We start from the raw sequence: 14749 nt of genomic DNA, 5'->3' as shown, positions 1-14749 counted from the left end.
CAAGCGCACAGGAATGGGAGATGAGACTCTGATTGGTTTATTGCACGTTACTTCCAAAACGCACCCATGACTCATTAGGAGAGACATGCGCCTGGCACGTAGACCATTTTTCCCATCATTAAACTAGCGAATGTGGATTCAGGCACGCCCTTAGTGCACCTGGCTTCAGACCACGCGCTTATATCGTTAAAACAGGGCCCAAGATGTGCTCTGCAAATAAACATATTATTGTAAAAAAAAAATATATATATATTATAATTAGTGGTGCTTGACAAACATCACTTTTTTTTAACATAATCTTAAGCACATAACTCACCCTGCACTTTGCTATGGACATGAATGATAACTCAGATCATGTGGTTATTTGAGGACAGTGATGATTTTACTTTCCTAAGCAATCAAATGATTTTCAGAGGGGGGAGGGGAGAAGGGGGGGGGGGGGGGGGGACCTGAGCCATATCAAGTCCAAAACTCTTTTATTGTTTTGTCATGAATGCTTACAATAATTGATATCAACATCAAGATATTGATCAAACGTATATGATAAAATAGGTCAACAACAGCAGTTCCCTTTGCATTCAACAAACTGATGAGCAGCACAGCTGTATGTGTGCGGCATCCATAAACACTTAAACACATTTACATAAGAAAACAAAACATTCTTGCTCTGGTTCTGGAACATTGTACGTAGCATTCAGAAGCCATAAAACTACAGCCACATCACAGCCAGATTCTGGGTTTTGTGGTCTCGCTCTGAGAACCATCTCCAAATATGAGAGTGCCACAGGACATTCTGTTCCCAGCTCGTGCTGTTAAAGCTCCAATCAGCACTGAAAGAGATATCCCACAATCCTTGATCCTGCTGCGTTCAGACTGAGCTTTTTGTTTTTTGTACGGCATCCAAGAGTTCAAAGTGTTCCCCTCTGGTGAGACGGCAGAGAGACTCTGTTATGGAAGGGAATACGTTTTTGAATCGAGTCGCCACCTGTAGTTTACACACGGAGAACGTGGCTCCCAGCTGCCGGCTGCTTTAGATCTCGTTCCGTGACTACAATGGCACAGTTTCAGCTGATCACATGGCATGGCTGCGTCTGAACGATGCTGTTTTTCTCATAGCCTGTAAACGCGCCAGTGACCCTCCCCAGATACGGCAGGGGGGCATCTGAGGACAAGGAGAGGGCCTCCTCTTGTTTCTTTCATCACATATTAGGCAATTGCATCATGGAAGTTCCCTGAAAGAGGGTGGGAATGTTATGCATAGACATACATTGCCCCTTAAGACACAAGTGCATTCATATTATTTGTGCACTGTAAATATAATTGAATTAATCAGTATTTATGTCTTGTTTTCTAGCAAACAAATGTATTTATTTATTCAACATAGTGTTTTCCACTTTTTTTCTGACTATACTGAAATACTGAATTAACTGTATTTATTTTTCATTGAAATAAGAAAAATATATTTAATTTAAGATATAAATAACAACTAAATGTACCTTGTTTTGATGTTTAGATATTTTACTGGGAAAAAAAGACCAAAATACTATTAAAGAAAAGTTTTTCACTGCACGCTGACATTTTGGAGGGATTGCGTTATTTCCCCCAGGCATGTTCTGTCAAACCCTAAACTGATATATTCCAATACAAATTGTTCTAAAGTGCGTGCATGTGAGTGGGTTTGACTAATGCGAAGAACTAATTTTTGCATGACCACTTTATTGGCTTGTGTCTCAGCAGGATAATGTAGAACGAGCTGCCAGTCACAGACAGGCAGATCTGATTGGACCAAGTTTTCAGCAGCCAACCAGTCGGAATTCACCCAGCCATCAAGGTCAGTTAATGAATCATTTGCATGTGCACTTCATACATTTCCTAAAATAAGATAAAACATTTTTTTGTGTGGAATTGCTCATGGTTTAATAACTCCTAAATGAACAAGTGTGTATGTGTGTGTATACTTGATTATGGGCGGGGGCCGTCTGTCTCACACACTTGGACTTGGGTGGGGGCTGTCTGTCGTAGATGCCTTTTATGGTTGGAGACTTGCTCATTAAGTTCAAACTGGGATCTATATTCAGGCCTCTTCCGCTGTAAACACTCCAGCAGTTCAAAGGCTTGATTTGTAAAGACACAGGGTGCCACTCATTAAGCCGCCAACCTAATTGTGCCATACAAAAATACAGAGGCATGATATTTGGAGCATGAGATTTAAGTACAATATCGCCTCAGCATGGGAGGTAGAGCCTAAAGTATTTTTGTATTTTTGTTCTGAAAGTCTGATGCTGTCATTGAAGTAAATGGAGCAGAAATTGTCATTTAGGACTTCTCAGAGTACACAGCGAATCTTCACAGCTGTGACTACACTAAACTCTTGGTTGTAATAATTTAATATCCCTTAATATTTCTTTCGTCGAGTGGTCTTTGTTGAACACAGTTACTTTATTTTATGTTGGTTTAAGGATTTTTTTAAAACATGGTTTTGTAAACATTTATTCAGACTTTTGACCACTATTAATCACACGTTTACATGAATGAATGTATGAAAAGCTTGAACAAAATAGCAAAGCATTTTCCCATGCCTGTTCTTTGACCCCGCCGTTTTCATACTGCATTGAAAACAAAAAAACTGTGCCAACAAAGGTCTTATTTTGGGATGCTGGAATGCAGCTAAGAATAGATGAGAAGCATTTGTTTGTCAGATCTCAGATTGAGGCCAGAAATATGTGTTGCTGCGTCGAAATCCTGCATGACGTTTACAGCTAAAAACTCTCACATGCTTATAGTCTTTTAACAGAGTTAAAGACTACACATTGTTTGTAAGTTAGTTGGCTTCTAAAACATATTGAAAACGGTTGGTAGAAATGTGACAGTGTAGGTTTTCAGCACAGTTGGTTTAAATTTTGATGGGTTTTGCTTTCTGGAATGGTGTGGAGGCTGTTTCTCTCATGAAAGGAGCATTCAAAACTGAATTGTGCTGAAGTTATATTATAAATAACATCATATTTTGTAGAACTGAAAGTTTTATACAGCTTGCATTTTTAGTAAGAATGCATAATTTGTATGTTACTGGATTAATGGTGCCTGGTTATTTGTGGTTGGAATGTGGAATGTTTTGGGTGGCTATAAACACCATTGTCAGCTTATAATTATCAGTAATATTTCACTGGGCCACAGGTGTATTTCATTGCTACAAAATCTAGATGATTTAGCAACGCCCTGTATCCTTTAAAATCATTTAGATATGTATATGTACTTTCTGCTGTCAAATGAAATGAACTTCTGCTGTTCCATATGATATGATTAGTTTTGATTAGTTATGATTAGTCTGACCTGAGGATGGACAGAAATTCTTACCATAGAGATTGTGATTGATCATTATATGTATATATATTGAAAAGCCAAACCCATCCTGTGTCTGTGGGAAGCTCTTGCCAGTATAAACTGCATCATTTTTACAGGATTTGTAAACTGCTGCCTTATGCCAGTAATCAATAATCTGACTCCGCATGACTATACCAGAAGTGACTGTCCTGTCCTGCTTTAAAGATAAGATAAATGACAGTACACAATATTGACTTTAACCTCTTTAACCTAGCCACAAAGTTTTTAATGTCAATTTTGCTGTCAAGTAGTTTATCTAATTATAAAAAGACTAATAAGTAAGAATATACCTGTCAGGTTTTCTGGAAGGAAAGATCCAAAAACCAAATAGGGACTACAGGTGAAAAATAGCCTTTTGGCTAACTCTGGCATATTGACAGAAATGTTTATTAATATGCACTGTCCCTGTAAATAAATAAATAAAATAAATAAATAGGGCGAGCCACCTGGCTCTGGGTTAAATTGAAGAGGGGGAAATTGGAAGAGGTCAAACTGGCGTGGATCAGAACAGAGAAACAGTCTGTACGGCAATCAGATCGAGACAAGAAAGTCATTACTTGGTGGACAACAGCATACATGGGTAGACATTCCAACAATGTAATCACCATACAGGGCTAAACCATTGACCAGAGCCAATGACGGGAGGAAGAGTTGGCGCTGGGGTGGGCAGTCCGTTTTGTTCTGGTGAGACTGGAAACCACTGCACTAACTAGGGATGTAAGCGAACCAACAGACAAGGCCGATAAACTTGACAAGACTAACAGAGATGCATGTGTGAAAATGAAAGGCACAAAACACAAACAGAGCCGAAGGTAGAGAATATAAAGCGGAGAGAATAGAATTAGCTATGAGACATGGAACAAAAGAGGCATGGGGAGAACGCAAGACAGGTTTAACATGGGGGACATGAAAGACAGGAGAGACACAATTGAAGGAGTGGGGTAGCCAAAGCTGCATCTCTGCTGGACTGATGACTTTAAAGGTGTCATGAAATGGCTTTTTTGTTTTTTTTTTTTTTACTGTTGTCTATGGTCAACAAATGACGTTTGTGTGGTTTTTACATTTAAAAAATATCATAACCAATAAGTAATAGGCTATTTTCTACACTGGTTTTAAGGCAGTCTCCTGAACACTGTGTTTTGATGGGCATGACGCACTGAAGACTAGAATTGGATAAGATTTGCATATTTAATGAGCTTCTGCTCCCCTGTCAGTTCACATGAGGGAGAGGAGAGATTGTTTTGAAAGCGGCAACCGGAATGATTTTCTCAATCACAGGGCTCGTGAACGTCTTTATCAAAAAAACACAATGATTTATTTCTCAGCCACCCACGATTGACTGGAATATTATTTTTGTATTACATGGCCAATTGGTGGATATAAGCACGAACTGCACACACACACACACGTGCGCGCACACTTCAAATGTCAAGTCAAGAGAGAGTGAAAAGCGCAGATTAAGAAAAGATTATTATTTCACTTTTTGAGATTCACTGGCCATTTTGGTAGCCCTTCTGAAAAACACACAGCCACGTGACGTTGGGCTTTGCGAGACCTGGCAAAACAATCTTTTCTTTGACTAACAAGGAAGTTTTCAGCTCTGAAATTTACAGGATAATCTAATATTACTATTACCTTTTATATATCAAAAGCTCAAGGGAAAGTTGATTTCTCAATTCATCACCCCTTTAACAATGGGGTATGGCCTGATATCTGGGTGCCAGCTTTCTGTACGCAGCCCTCAGTGGCAGGTCCTTGATATGTGTTTAAAAACCTCATCCATGAGACCAGTGATCTTAAAGGGATAATCAGGGATAATCATTTACTCCCTTCTCATTTAATTCTAAAACTGTATGATTTTATTTCTTCCTTAAAAAATCTTTGGTTTCCAGTATTGTTCAATATTTTCTTTTGTGTTCTATAGAAGAAAGAAAGTCATACAGTTTAGAGTAAATGATCACAGAATTTGGATTAATTTTAATGTTAATTATCAGGAATCAGGAGTAGACTTTTATAACAACGCTTCAGGCAAAATGATCAAATGTCCCAGATGGCCGCATGGATCTGACTATCTTATAAGAACTTACTAATATCTGTAGCACTAAGCGATTCACCCGAGTTATGCGGTGCAGACATTTTGCTACACATTAAATCTGTAAATTATTGAAAACAATAAACATACCCCTTGCAAAAAATTATACAGTTTTACTGCAGTATTTTAAATAGGTTAAACTAATATATAAACTCAAGAATTACATTTACAGCATTGAAATGTTAATTTTTATTACAATGCATTTAAATTCATTGAAGTTCATGCATCTATTTTCATGTTGATTAAAAAAAAAGTCTACTGACAATGTCTGACATGAACATTTCAACAATTACAAATATTAAAATACAAATATTACTACTACATCACAATTCTTGAGTTTATTTGAAGCTCGTTGGGCATTGAATAGAGTGCGTATGGTGCTAGGCAACATGTCAAACGGGTCCGTTTATGTCGCATGGTTTATGGAAGCAAGGTTTCGGAGGTGTGAGACCCAGGCACTCAGCGCTCAGCGCTCATTAACCCCGGCGAGAGCAGCCTTAACTCGGCTCGTCCTTCTGACGACTGCCGCTGCCTGGCAGAAGCCCCTCCCATGACCCAAATTCGCGTCTGTTGTGTAGTGAATGAAGCGAATGGATTCAGAATGTTTACGAGTCCAACTTCGCGCGAATAGCACTATTTGTTCGCGTCACTCGCGTCTGGTGTGAACGCAGCATAACTGTTATGTGTGCTAAACCGGAACTGAGAGACCGTCAACCGGAAGTATCGAGTGTCATGGCGACGCCCACTAAGACTCGCAGGAAAGTTGTGGATAGGCTTAAAACTTGAAGGCTGGATCAGACTTCGGCAGTGTTATTTAAGATATTCTTTTGTTGAGGTCAGTGCCTCTTCTACACTGCATGGTTCTGATGGAGCCTTGGGCAGCAATATCCAGGACATTGCATTCTTTAGAAGAAAGAATACTTTTTAGTGTGGTGGGCAGATGGGGCTTATAAGATTATTGAACGTGAGGTATATGAAACTCACTGATTAGATGTTTCCAAAGAACAGGTCCTGATCTCCATTATTGCTTTTCCAGATTCCCCTTCTGTATTTATTCTCTGCTGCTCGACTGCCAGGGGCATTTTTACATTCTCTCCCTGACTACTTTTACATGTACACCAGAAAACTGCTTATTGCGAGAAAACTGTTTAAGATATTGTCTCAAAACTGTATGACTTTTTTCTTTGAAATGGCAAAGAAATTTTTTTGAAGAATGTTGGTAGCCTATCCGTTTTTGTTATATTGACAGAATCCCACAAAACCAAACACTGAGATAAAAAAAAGGCTAAAATAGTTTTAATAGTTTGGGTTAGCTATACCTTGTGTGTGTGTGTGTGTGTGTGTGTGTGTATATATATATATATATATATATATATATATATATATATATATATATATATATATATATATATATATATATATATATATATATATATATATATATATATATATATATATATATATATATATATTATAGTATGCATGCATCACCATCAGTAAACGATTTTCTCCAAATGTTTCCCTTAGCAATACCATCATATTTCACATTTCCCTTTATATGGTGAACTTCCGCAGACGAAATGCATTCATCTAAATGGGAATCTACGCGATTGGGAATTTTATGTGAGGGAAACTTGAAGAAAAAAATGCACCTGTGTGGATTTTACATCTGCGTCAAGTTTGTTGAACTGCCAGCTTTTTAAGTTGCTGTATTTATCAATATAAAGCTACTGGATTTGGAAGTGACCACTAAGTAAGTGGTTTTTCATGCATCACTACACTATTGACAATGGACATACCTTGCCTGCAAAATTTTGCTGAAGTTTTGCTAATTTTGTCCACCTTTAACCTGGGAACTCATCATTTTATGGCCTACTCTTTTCTGCATGTTTTTGTCCCCACTGTACCTTAACATATCACTTTATTGGATATACTGAATAATCAGGATCAGCTCTGCATCTACATTAACTATCAAAAATACAACATTTTTTCTTCACCCACTCCTTCTCTATATGAATCCCCCACCCTAAAAATCTCCCTCCTTCCCTCCTGTCCGCCCCTCCTGTTTGGTGCTTATATGAAAGCACTGTATTGTTAAGCCAACTTGGGAACCCTTCAGAGTGCTGTCTATATCTGTGAAAAGAATAGCTCCTCTGCCTCCTTTCACATGTATATATCATGTGTGTGTGTTTTTTTGAGGCACATATCTCCCCCCATGGGTCTTCTACAGGACGTTCCTGCCCAAGCAACTCCTCCTTTCCCCTTTTAGTGCTCTCATCTCTTTGTTCACTTACAATTTGCATGCTAATTGTCACCAGCTGGATGGTCTAATGGACTCAGTCAAAAACATGGGGCAATAAAAGATGACGCTTTTAAAACCTTTTATTTATCAGTCTTTGGCATGAGTGAACCAATTTAATCATTTTGACTTTGGCAAAGAATCAGCAGCCTCAAATGTAGATTAAGAGATATATATTTGATGGATTTTGTCACTGTGCCACTAATGGAACCAGATACACTGTGGTAAATTAGCTCATGCACCACTGGTAAAGTGGACCCATATGGAAATCAGTTTCATATCAGGGTGTGTTGGGGTATCACCCTTTACTAATCGGAAACTTCTATTTTTCATACAAATTACTCTAAAAACCTTGGGCCTTTATTTTATTAGACAAATATCTAATGCTGGGTACACACCACACAAATTTAGCCCTGATTTTCACTCGCTTTTTGGTAATCACCAAAAAATGCCTGCAATTGGAGGCAAGTTGGTGGTCATTCACATGAGTGACAATTGCATAATATGTATTATCAAAGACGCGATGTGAGAGAAGGGCAAATGCTGATTCTAATAAGTATTACTGTGTGCTCTAATCAGTTATGTTTAAAGCCCTTGTTTTGGTGCTGTTGTCTTGGACACATCTGTGACTGCTTCCTAATGTGACCCAAAAACTATAGTCTAAGGCAGTGTTTTCGAATCTTTTTTTTAGTCATGGCACCCATTGAAATTTTTCAACATTTTGTGGCACCCCCTCATATACGTTACGCTAGGGGTGTAACGGTACAGATGTACAGATTTGGTTTGTATCACGGTTTTAGGTTCACGGTTTCAGTACTGTTCGGTATTTGTTATGTTCAGGGAAAAAGGACTACTGTCAAATAAAAATAAAGAAAATAATAACAGATAACTTAAGTACAAACGCAGGCACAAATAAATACTATTGAGCAAAGACACTAATATAATAAATGCTTTTCAGGTTTTTCAGGTAGGTATAACATTAGTTTTTAGAGAAATTGAATAAAGTAATCAAATTTAACTGTTTAGATTAAAGATTAATCCTTATTAAACTCACAAAAACTATTCAATCAAGAGCAGTAAGTGTCATTATCTTTTGTTTGACATTAAACTGACAGCAGTAAAGACTACAGCCCCTTTAATACCTAATGAAAGGATAAGTGTTGTCTTTCTCGACTGTATAAAGCCTAGTTCAGACTGCACGATTTTCAAACTCGTCGGGTCACTGATCTTTTCACACTGCATGACTGTCTGGAGTATCATTCAGTCACTGATGTGTTCACACTGCACGATGGTTTGACGACAGAGGAGTTCACACTGCATGACTGAACAAGAGGAAGAATCGCCGACAACTCTCTCTCTCCGGTGCGCAAACTACGTTTCCCAACTACACGTGCGATGTGACAAGTAAGCACCTCGAGATCACACGTGCGTCAGACCGCAGTTCTCGCTTAAGACTTGGAATTGTTATTAAAAATGATAAACTGCACAAAGTTTGCTTCAAATCGTATGTGCGCTGATTTGTGGAGACAAAGAAAAAAGATTATGGCGAAAGAAATTATTGGCGAGACAGAGGGAGCCAGGATTGTGTTCTGCAAAGACAGTTTGAGGTAAATTAATCATTTAGCAATGCGCTGCTGCTGTGGCTGGATGTGCAAATGTTTGGCCTTTGTTTCTGTTTGATAGAATTGTAAATATATCTATTAAAATACTGATATTCTGTCTATAACTCCTTCCTGAACCTCCTGCTGCCCTGTATCTCACTCTCTCATTGGCTATCAGTGTAATTTTCAGTCAGAACGCTGTTCACACAGCAGGAGTTTCAATCGCTGACAGGTCCAGATATTTAGCATGCCAAATATCTCACCGGCGTCGGCGACTCGTCGGTGATTCTCTCTGATCGAGTCTTTGATTATTCACACTGCGTGATTGTCACTCGCGTGCACGAGCACCGATTTGCCTATGATCTCGGGCATTTGTCGCCGATTTCACAAAACCTGTCGGCGACTCAAAATCGGGGCAAAAATCGGGCAGTGTGAACTAGGCTTAAGGCATATACAGACTATGTCTGCTTGGATACTCATCAAGATGGACATGTTGACATACTTTTTGTGTAAGTTTGTCTGTTCAAGCACACGATTTAAGAGAACTCAATATTTGCGGAAAGTGAAACGTGTGAGTGATGAGTGAACAGAGACAAATCTTCTCACAGCGCCCGCAAGTTCTCATTCGCGTCTTTTTGAGTGATGACGGCGAAAATGACTAGTCATATTCAAACATACGGCAGCACTCGCATGCATTGAACAAAATTTACAAGAGACCATTTTGCCCACGTTTTTCTTTTTTTATTATCGTTGTTGTTATTGTATCACTGAGGAGCCAGCATGTGTATCCATCGACAGAAACATACATAAAGCATTATTTTCAAGTTACAACCCATATTAAAGATGCATCATCAGATGTGACGACGTCAACTCAACTACTTTTACACGGCACCCCTGCTCACGTTAGACGGCACCCTGGTTGGGAAACACTGGTCTAAGGTGCACTTCATATTTAAGTTATTAAAAAACTTGGTCTCACTTTATATTAGGTTGCCTTAACAACTACAGTCCCTGACAAAAGTCTTGTCGCTTATCTATTTTCTAGAAATACCTGATATTAACCTGACTTTTAATTAACTAATTGGTGTTAGAAATAGCTCATATGAAAAGCTAAAACCCTCCCAAATGATGTTTAATGCACTGAAATAAATAATTTTCATAGAAAAAATATTTATCATTTAATCAAGACAGAAAGGTCAAATTTTGGCGAGACAAAAGTTTTGTCGCCTATACAGAAATGTAACATATTTAGTTGTGGTGCTGTGAGATCCAAATGTAATATCTTGTATGACTTCCATGAGCTTGAAGGACTGCATCCATGCGGTTTGGCAAGGATTCATACAATTTATTGATGAAGTCATCAGGAATAGCTAAGAAAGCAGTCTTGCATGCCTCCCAGAGTTCATCAATATTCTTTGGTTTCGTCTTCCATGCGTCCTCTTTCATCCTACCCCACATATGCTCAATGATGTTCATGTCTGGTGACTGGGCTGGCCAATCCTGGAGCATCTTGATCTTCTTCGCCTTGAGGAACTTTGATGTGGAGATGGAAGTATGCGATGGAGCACCGTCCTGCTGCAGAATTTGGCCTCTTTTATGGTTGGGAATATAAGAGGTAGCTAAGATTTCTTGGTATTTTAGACTATTGATGTTGCCTTCCACCCTGCAGATCTCGCACACCCCCATACTGGATGTAACCCCAGTCCATGATTTTTCCGCCATTAAACTTCACTGTTTTCTGGGTGAATCTCGGATCCATTCGGGCACCAGTAGGTCTCCTGCAATATTTGCGGCGACTGTGGTGTAATTCAACAGAAGATTCATCTGAAAAATCCACCTTCTGCCACTTTTCCAGCGTCCATATTTTAGCAGGCTATGGGCCTTGGCAAATGCCACACGGTTTTTCAATTGTCTTTTGTTTAGTGCTGGCTTCTGGGCACTGATTCGACCATGGAGGCCATTTCGAGACAGAATCCGACAAACTGTTCTGGTTGACACAGGGACTTCAGGTGACCAGGTCTCGTGGAGCTCTGCTGCAGTGGAAAATGGGCTGGCCTTGGATTTTCGAGCCAACAAACGGTCCTCTCGAGCAGTTGTCTTGCGGGGTCTGCCTGACCTGGGCTTGTCAAAAACGTCTCCAGTCTCTTCAAATCTTTTTTTTTTATCCTCTGTACTTGACGCTGAGACACATTGAAGGTGTCTGCCACATCAGCAGTGGATCTGGTCTTCAGCCTCTTGATAATCAAAACTTTAGTCTCTGGGTGAATCTTAGGCATGTTTGCAGAGGTCTAGTTGCAGTTGATGTGAAGGTCTAGTGTACTGGGGTTCTTTTTATACACACTTGAGACCTAATTGATCCATTATTAGTCACAGGTGAAGCTCATATGACAAGGTGACAACACTTATGTCTTTGCAAAAATTGACTCAATGGGCTTTACCAAGCTGTGAATATTAGAATACTTTTTGAAAGTTTAGTTTTTCACTGAAACATTATCACAAAAGCTGGTGGGATTAAAATTACATTTCTTGTAAAAAAATTCTGATTAGAAATATATTTCAGCGGCACTTTAGGTTAATTTGTACACAAGCGACAAGACTTTTGTCAGGGACTGTATGTACTTACATCAAAAATAAGTACAATGTACTTTTAAGTGTGTTCATATTATATTGCAAAACACTTTTGGGATATTGAGGTGGGTTATAGCTAAAGTTAGAGACAGGTGTGGTGGGATAGATAAGTTTAAAGGAAGTGTATGTAAGATTGTGGCCAACAGAGTGAACTGTGTCTGAGGCAAGTGTAAGCAAACACCAATAATCAATTTCAGAGTGCCTGTGAGTGTAAACGGTGCCTAAAGGCTGGAATACACTACCCGATTTTTGCCCCGATTTTCCCCCGATTTAGAATCTGAACAAGTTGACGCTAGTTGACAAAAGTCAGAGCCAGTCTGCAGATTTGAGCCGACAGATTCCATGAAAAATCGCGTAGTATATCATAGCCATAGACTTTTTTAGCTTCAGATTTTGATTCCATCCAGTCGGAGGATATTAAACATGTTTGATATTTTGAGCCGATTTCAGAACACATGACGCATCGCTACTGAAACCGGAAATCACTGACTACAAGCCAACGAAAATCAACAAACAAGAAATGGAGACCAGCAGGATCACAAAGTGGAACTCCACCATGGAAGAAAAACTTATTCAGCTGTGGCAGGAGCGCGAGTGTATCTATAATGTGGATGACAATTAGATCCCTAGTTCAGTTGTCAGGGCACTTATCAGGGAGTCAGCCCATTGACTTATGTCCTGATCAGTGCCCTGACTAGTGAACTAGGGAGCTGATTGAGACGCAGGGTCTGTCTTTGCACACCAGAAGCGTGTCTGACGCACCGACCGCTGCTGTACATTTACAGGGAAGCCATATACTTCATGTTAAATATAAATATGTTGCCTATTTATACAGCAAAGACAAATAATAATACTAATAACATTTCGCAAACCAAATTCTGAGGTAAACATTTGTCTTAATTTATTCATTATGTCACTTACCATTAGCCTACGGGTTTTACATTAACGCTTTCCCGGGATAACGTTACGTGTTTAAACGTGATCAAAGCGCGTCAATAGCTGCAAATTATTAATTGTAGGCCTATTACAATAAATGTTAACAGATTATTTAATAACGTAAACAAGGTCGCGTTACTCGATGCTCACGCATCTTGTCTGTGTGAGACTCGTGTAGGAATCAAAACAGCAAAACTATAGTATAAGGAACTTCAATATTGTCGACGAAAGTAGTTTCAAACAAAGCCACACCAGAGCATGTGTGCTTCTTCTAACAACAGTGTTTCTTTAATGAAAAACTCATGTTATAAATAAATAAATGATTTAATTATCTATTTATTCATGAATCCGAAGCTGTCCTCTATACATGTGTTGCAATAAAATAAAATAACAATAAACGAATAGAACATGCTTACAGATTAGACTCAATATTTTTATTCATCAGCACAGAAAAACACTTAGGCCTACCTCTAACTCCCGCTGTAATCTGACCATTATTGACCATGTCTTTTTGTTGACTTTTTGCTCAGCGCACAGATAGTCGCTTTAAAAATTACTGTGCTCATCTCCTGCACATCTCATGCTTGTTGTTATGTCTGTCTTGCGTGCGTCTCCTAGCAACCAGGCGCTTGTTTCAGTTTGTGTTCCAGACGTTTTTAAAGTCTGGTAGTGTATGATCCCTAGCTTTTCTCTGTAACCATTTACAAAGTCGGCAAGTGTATGATGCCTAGTGTTTTTGAAATCTGTTCAGATTTAAAAAATCATGTAGTGTATTCCAGTCTTTAGTTACATGACGTCAACTCTTTTGTCTGAAGGAGCAAACATACCTACCATTATGGCAAACAAGAGGACATATTGCAGTTTTCACAATAACTCATAAACTAGGCTTTATACTCCAACGAAGCAGCAGGGGAGCTTAGGCCCTAGTTTAAGACCCCAATGTAACTGGATGAGAGGGGGGGGGGGGGGCATAGAGCAAGGGAGAAAAAAAGTTCCTCTATCTGTACTCTATCCCACTCTTTTAACCTTCACAAACCCCCAGAGAGGGATATATATCTCCTGAAAACTGCTGGCTGAGACCCCATCCCTGTAAACTTCTTCACCACTGCCTCGCCGGCCGACTGAATCTTTTGACAAAGATTTTGTCTTTCTCCTTGTTCTCCAAAGATGTCTCTTCCTGGCAACTATAGCAATGCACTGGCAGTCTGCTTTGTGGCATCGATGGCTAGGTTTGTGGCCTGGAGTCCCCACAAGACCTGTGTCCCAAGACTCTCCTTATTAAGGGTTGGGAAATACAACCTTTTGGTAACATTGCTGAGTGGAGATTGGGTGGATTTCATGGTGTGCAGCACCCCCACAGACATGTCTTGCCTCCGTGTATGCCTTGCCATGAGCCGCAAGGTGGTAAACAGAGGAGGTGGACTTATTTGATAGCATGTGCCTCTACTCTGCTCTGCTAAAGCAGCATGGCATGAGCCTGAACCATGAGGTCCAAATTCTTGACTTTCATTCCACAAGAAAAGTCAAGCAAGAGGGGAGCTCCCTCACCACGGTTCATCATAGTGAGTGCATTCAGTTCCCTGGAGAGCTGAACAGAGGGTGCAGGAACAAGGGAGAGAAGCTTGTGGGGCATCCTCACGTATCACTGCTCACACAGCCTCTACACACAGGCACAATTTGAGTACATGGGAGAGACTATATGTGCCGAATACAAATTCTTCAATTATCTTGACACCTCAATTTTGAGATCTAGGAGGAATAAAAGGTTCACAAACTTATATGCAGCAAAGCAGAAGAGGCATCTAATTCCTC

The 14749-nt window shown here is 39.5% G+C and overlaps 1 protein-coding gene across 3 annotated transcripts in view; it reads left to right on the top strand.

Annotated features, from left to right (window-relative positions):
- The window catches only part of grb10b (growth factor receptor-bound protein 10b), a 148362-nt gene that overhangs the window by 52039 nt on the left and 81574 nt on the right, over positions 1-14749 (top strand). For 2 of the 3 annotated variants that reach the window (XM_067449215.1, XM_067449216.1), the window contains exon 3: positions 1735-1831. In XM_067449215.1, the coding sequence (XP_067305316.1) occupies positions 1735-1831 (97 nt within the window). The remainder of the gene's footprint in view (positions 1-1734; positions 1832-14749) is intronic. The other variant, XM_067449217.1, reaches the window with a different exon arrangement.

The sequence above is a fragment of the Pseudorasbora parva genome, chromosome 7 (assembly GCF_024679245.1).
Source record: "Pseudorasbora parva isolate DD20220531a chromosome 7, ASM2467924v1, whole genome shotgun sequence".
Classification (NCBI taxonomy): Eukaryota; Metazoa; Chordata; class Actinopteri; order Cypriniformes; family Gobionidae; genus Pseudorasbora; species Pseudorasbora parva.
Note: the sequence above shows the minus strand (reverse complement) of the source record. Positions and strands in the feature narration are given on the sequence as shown.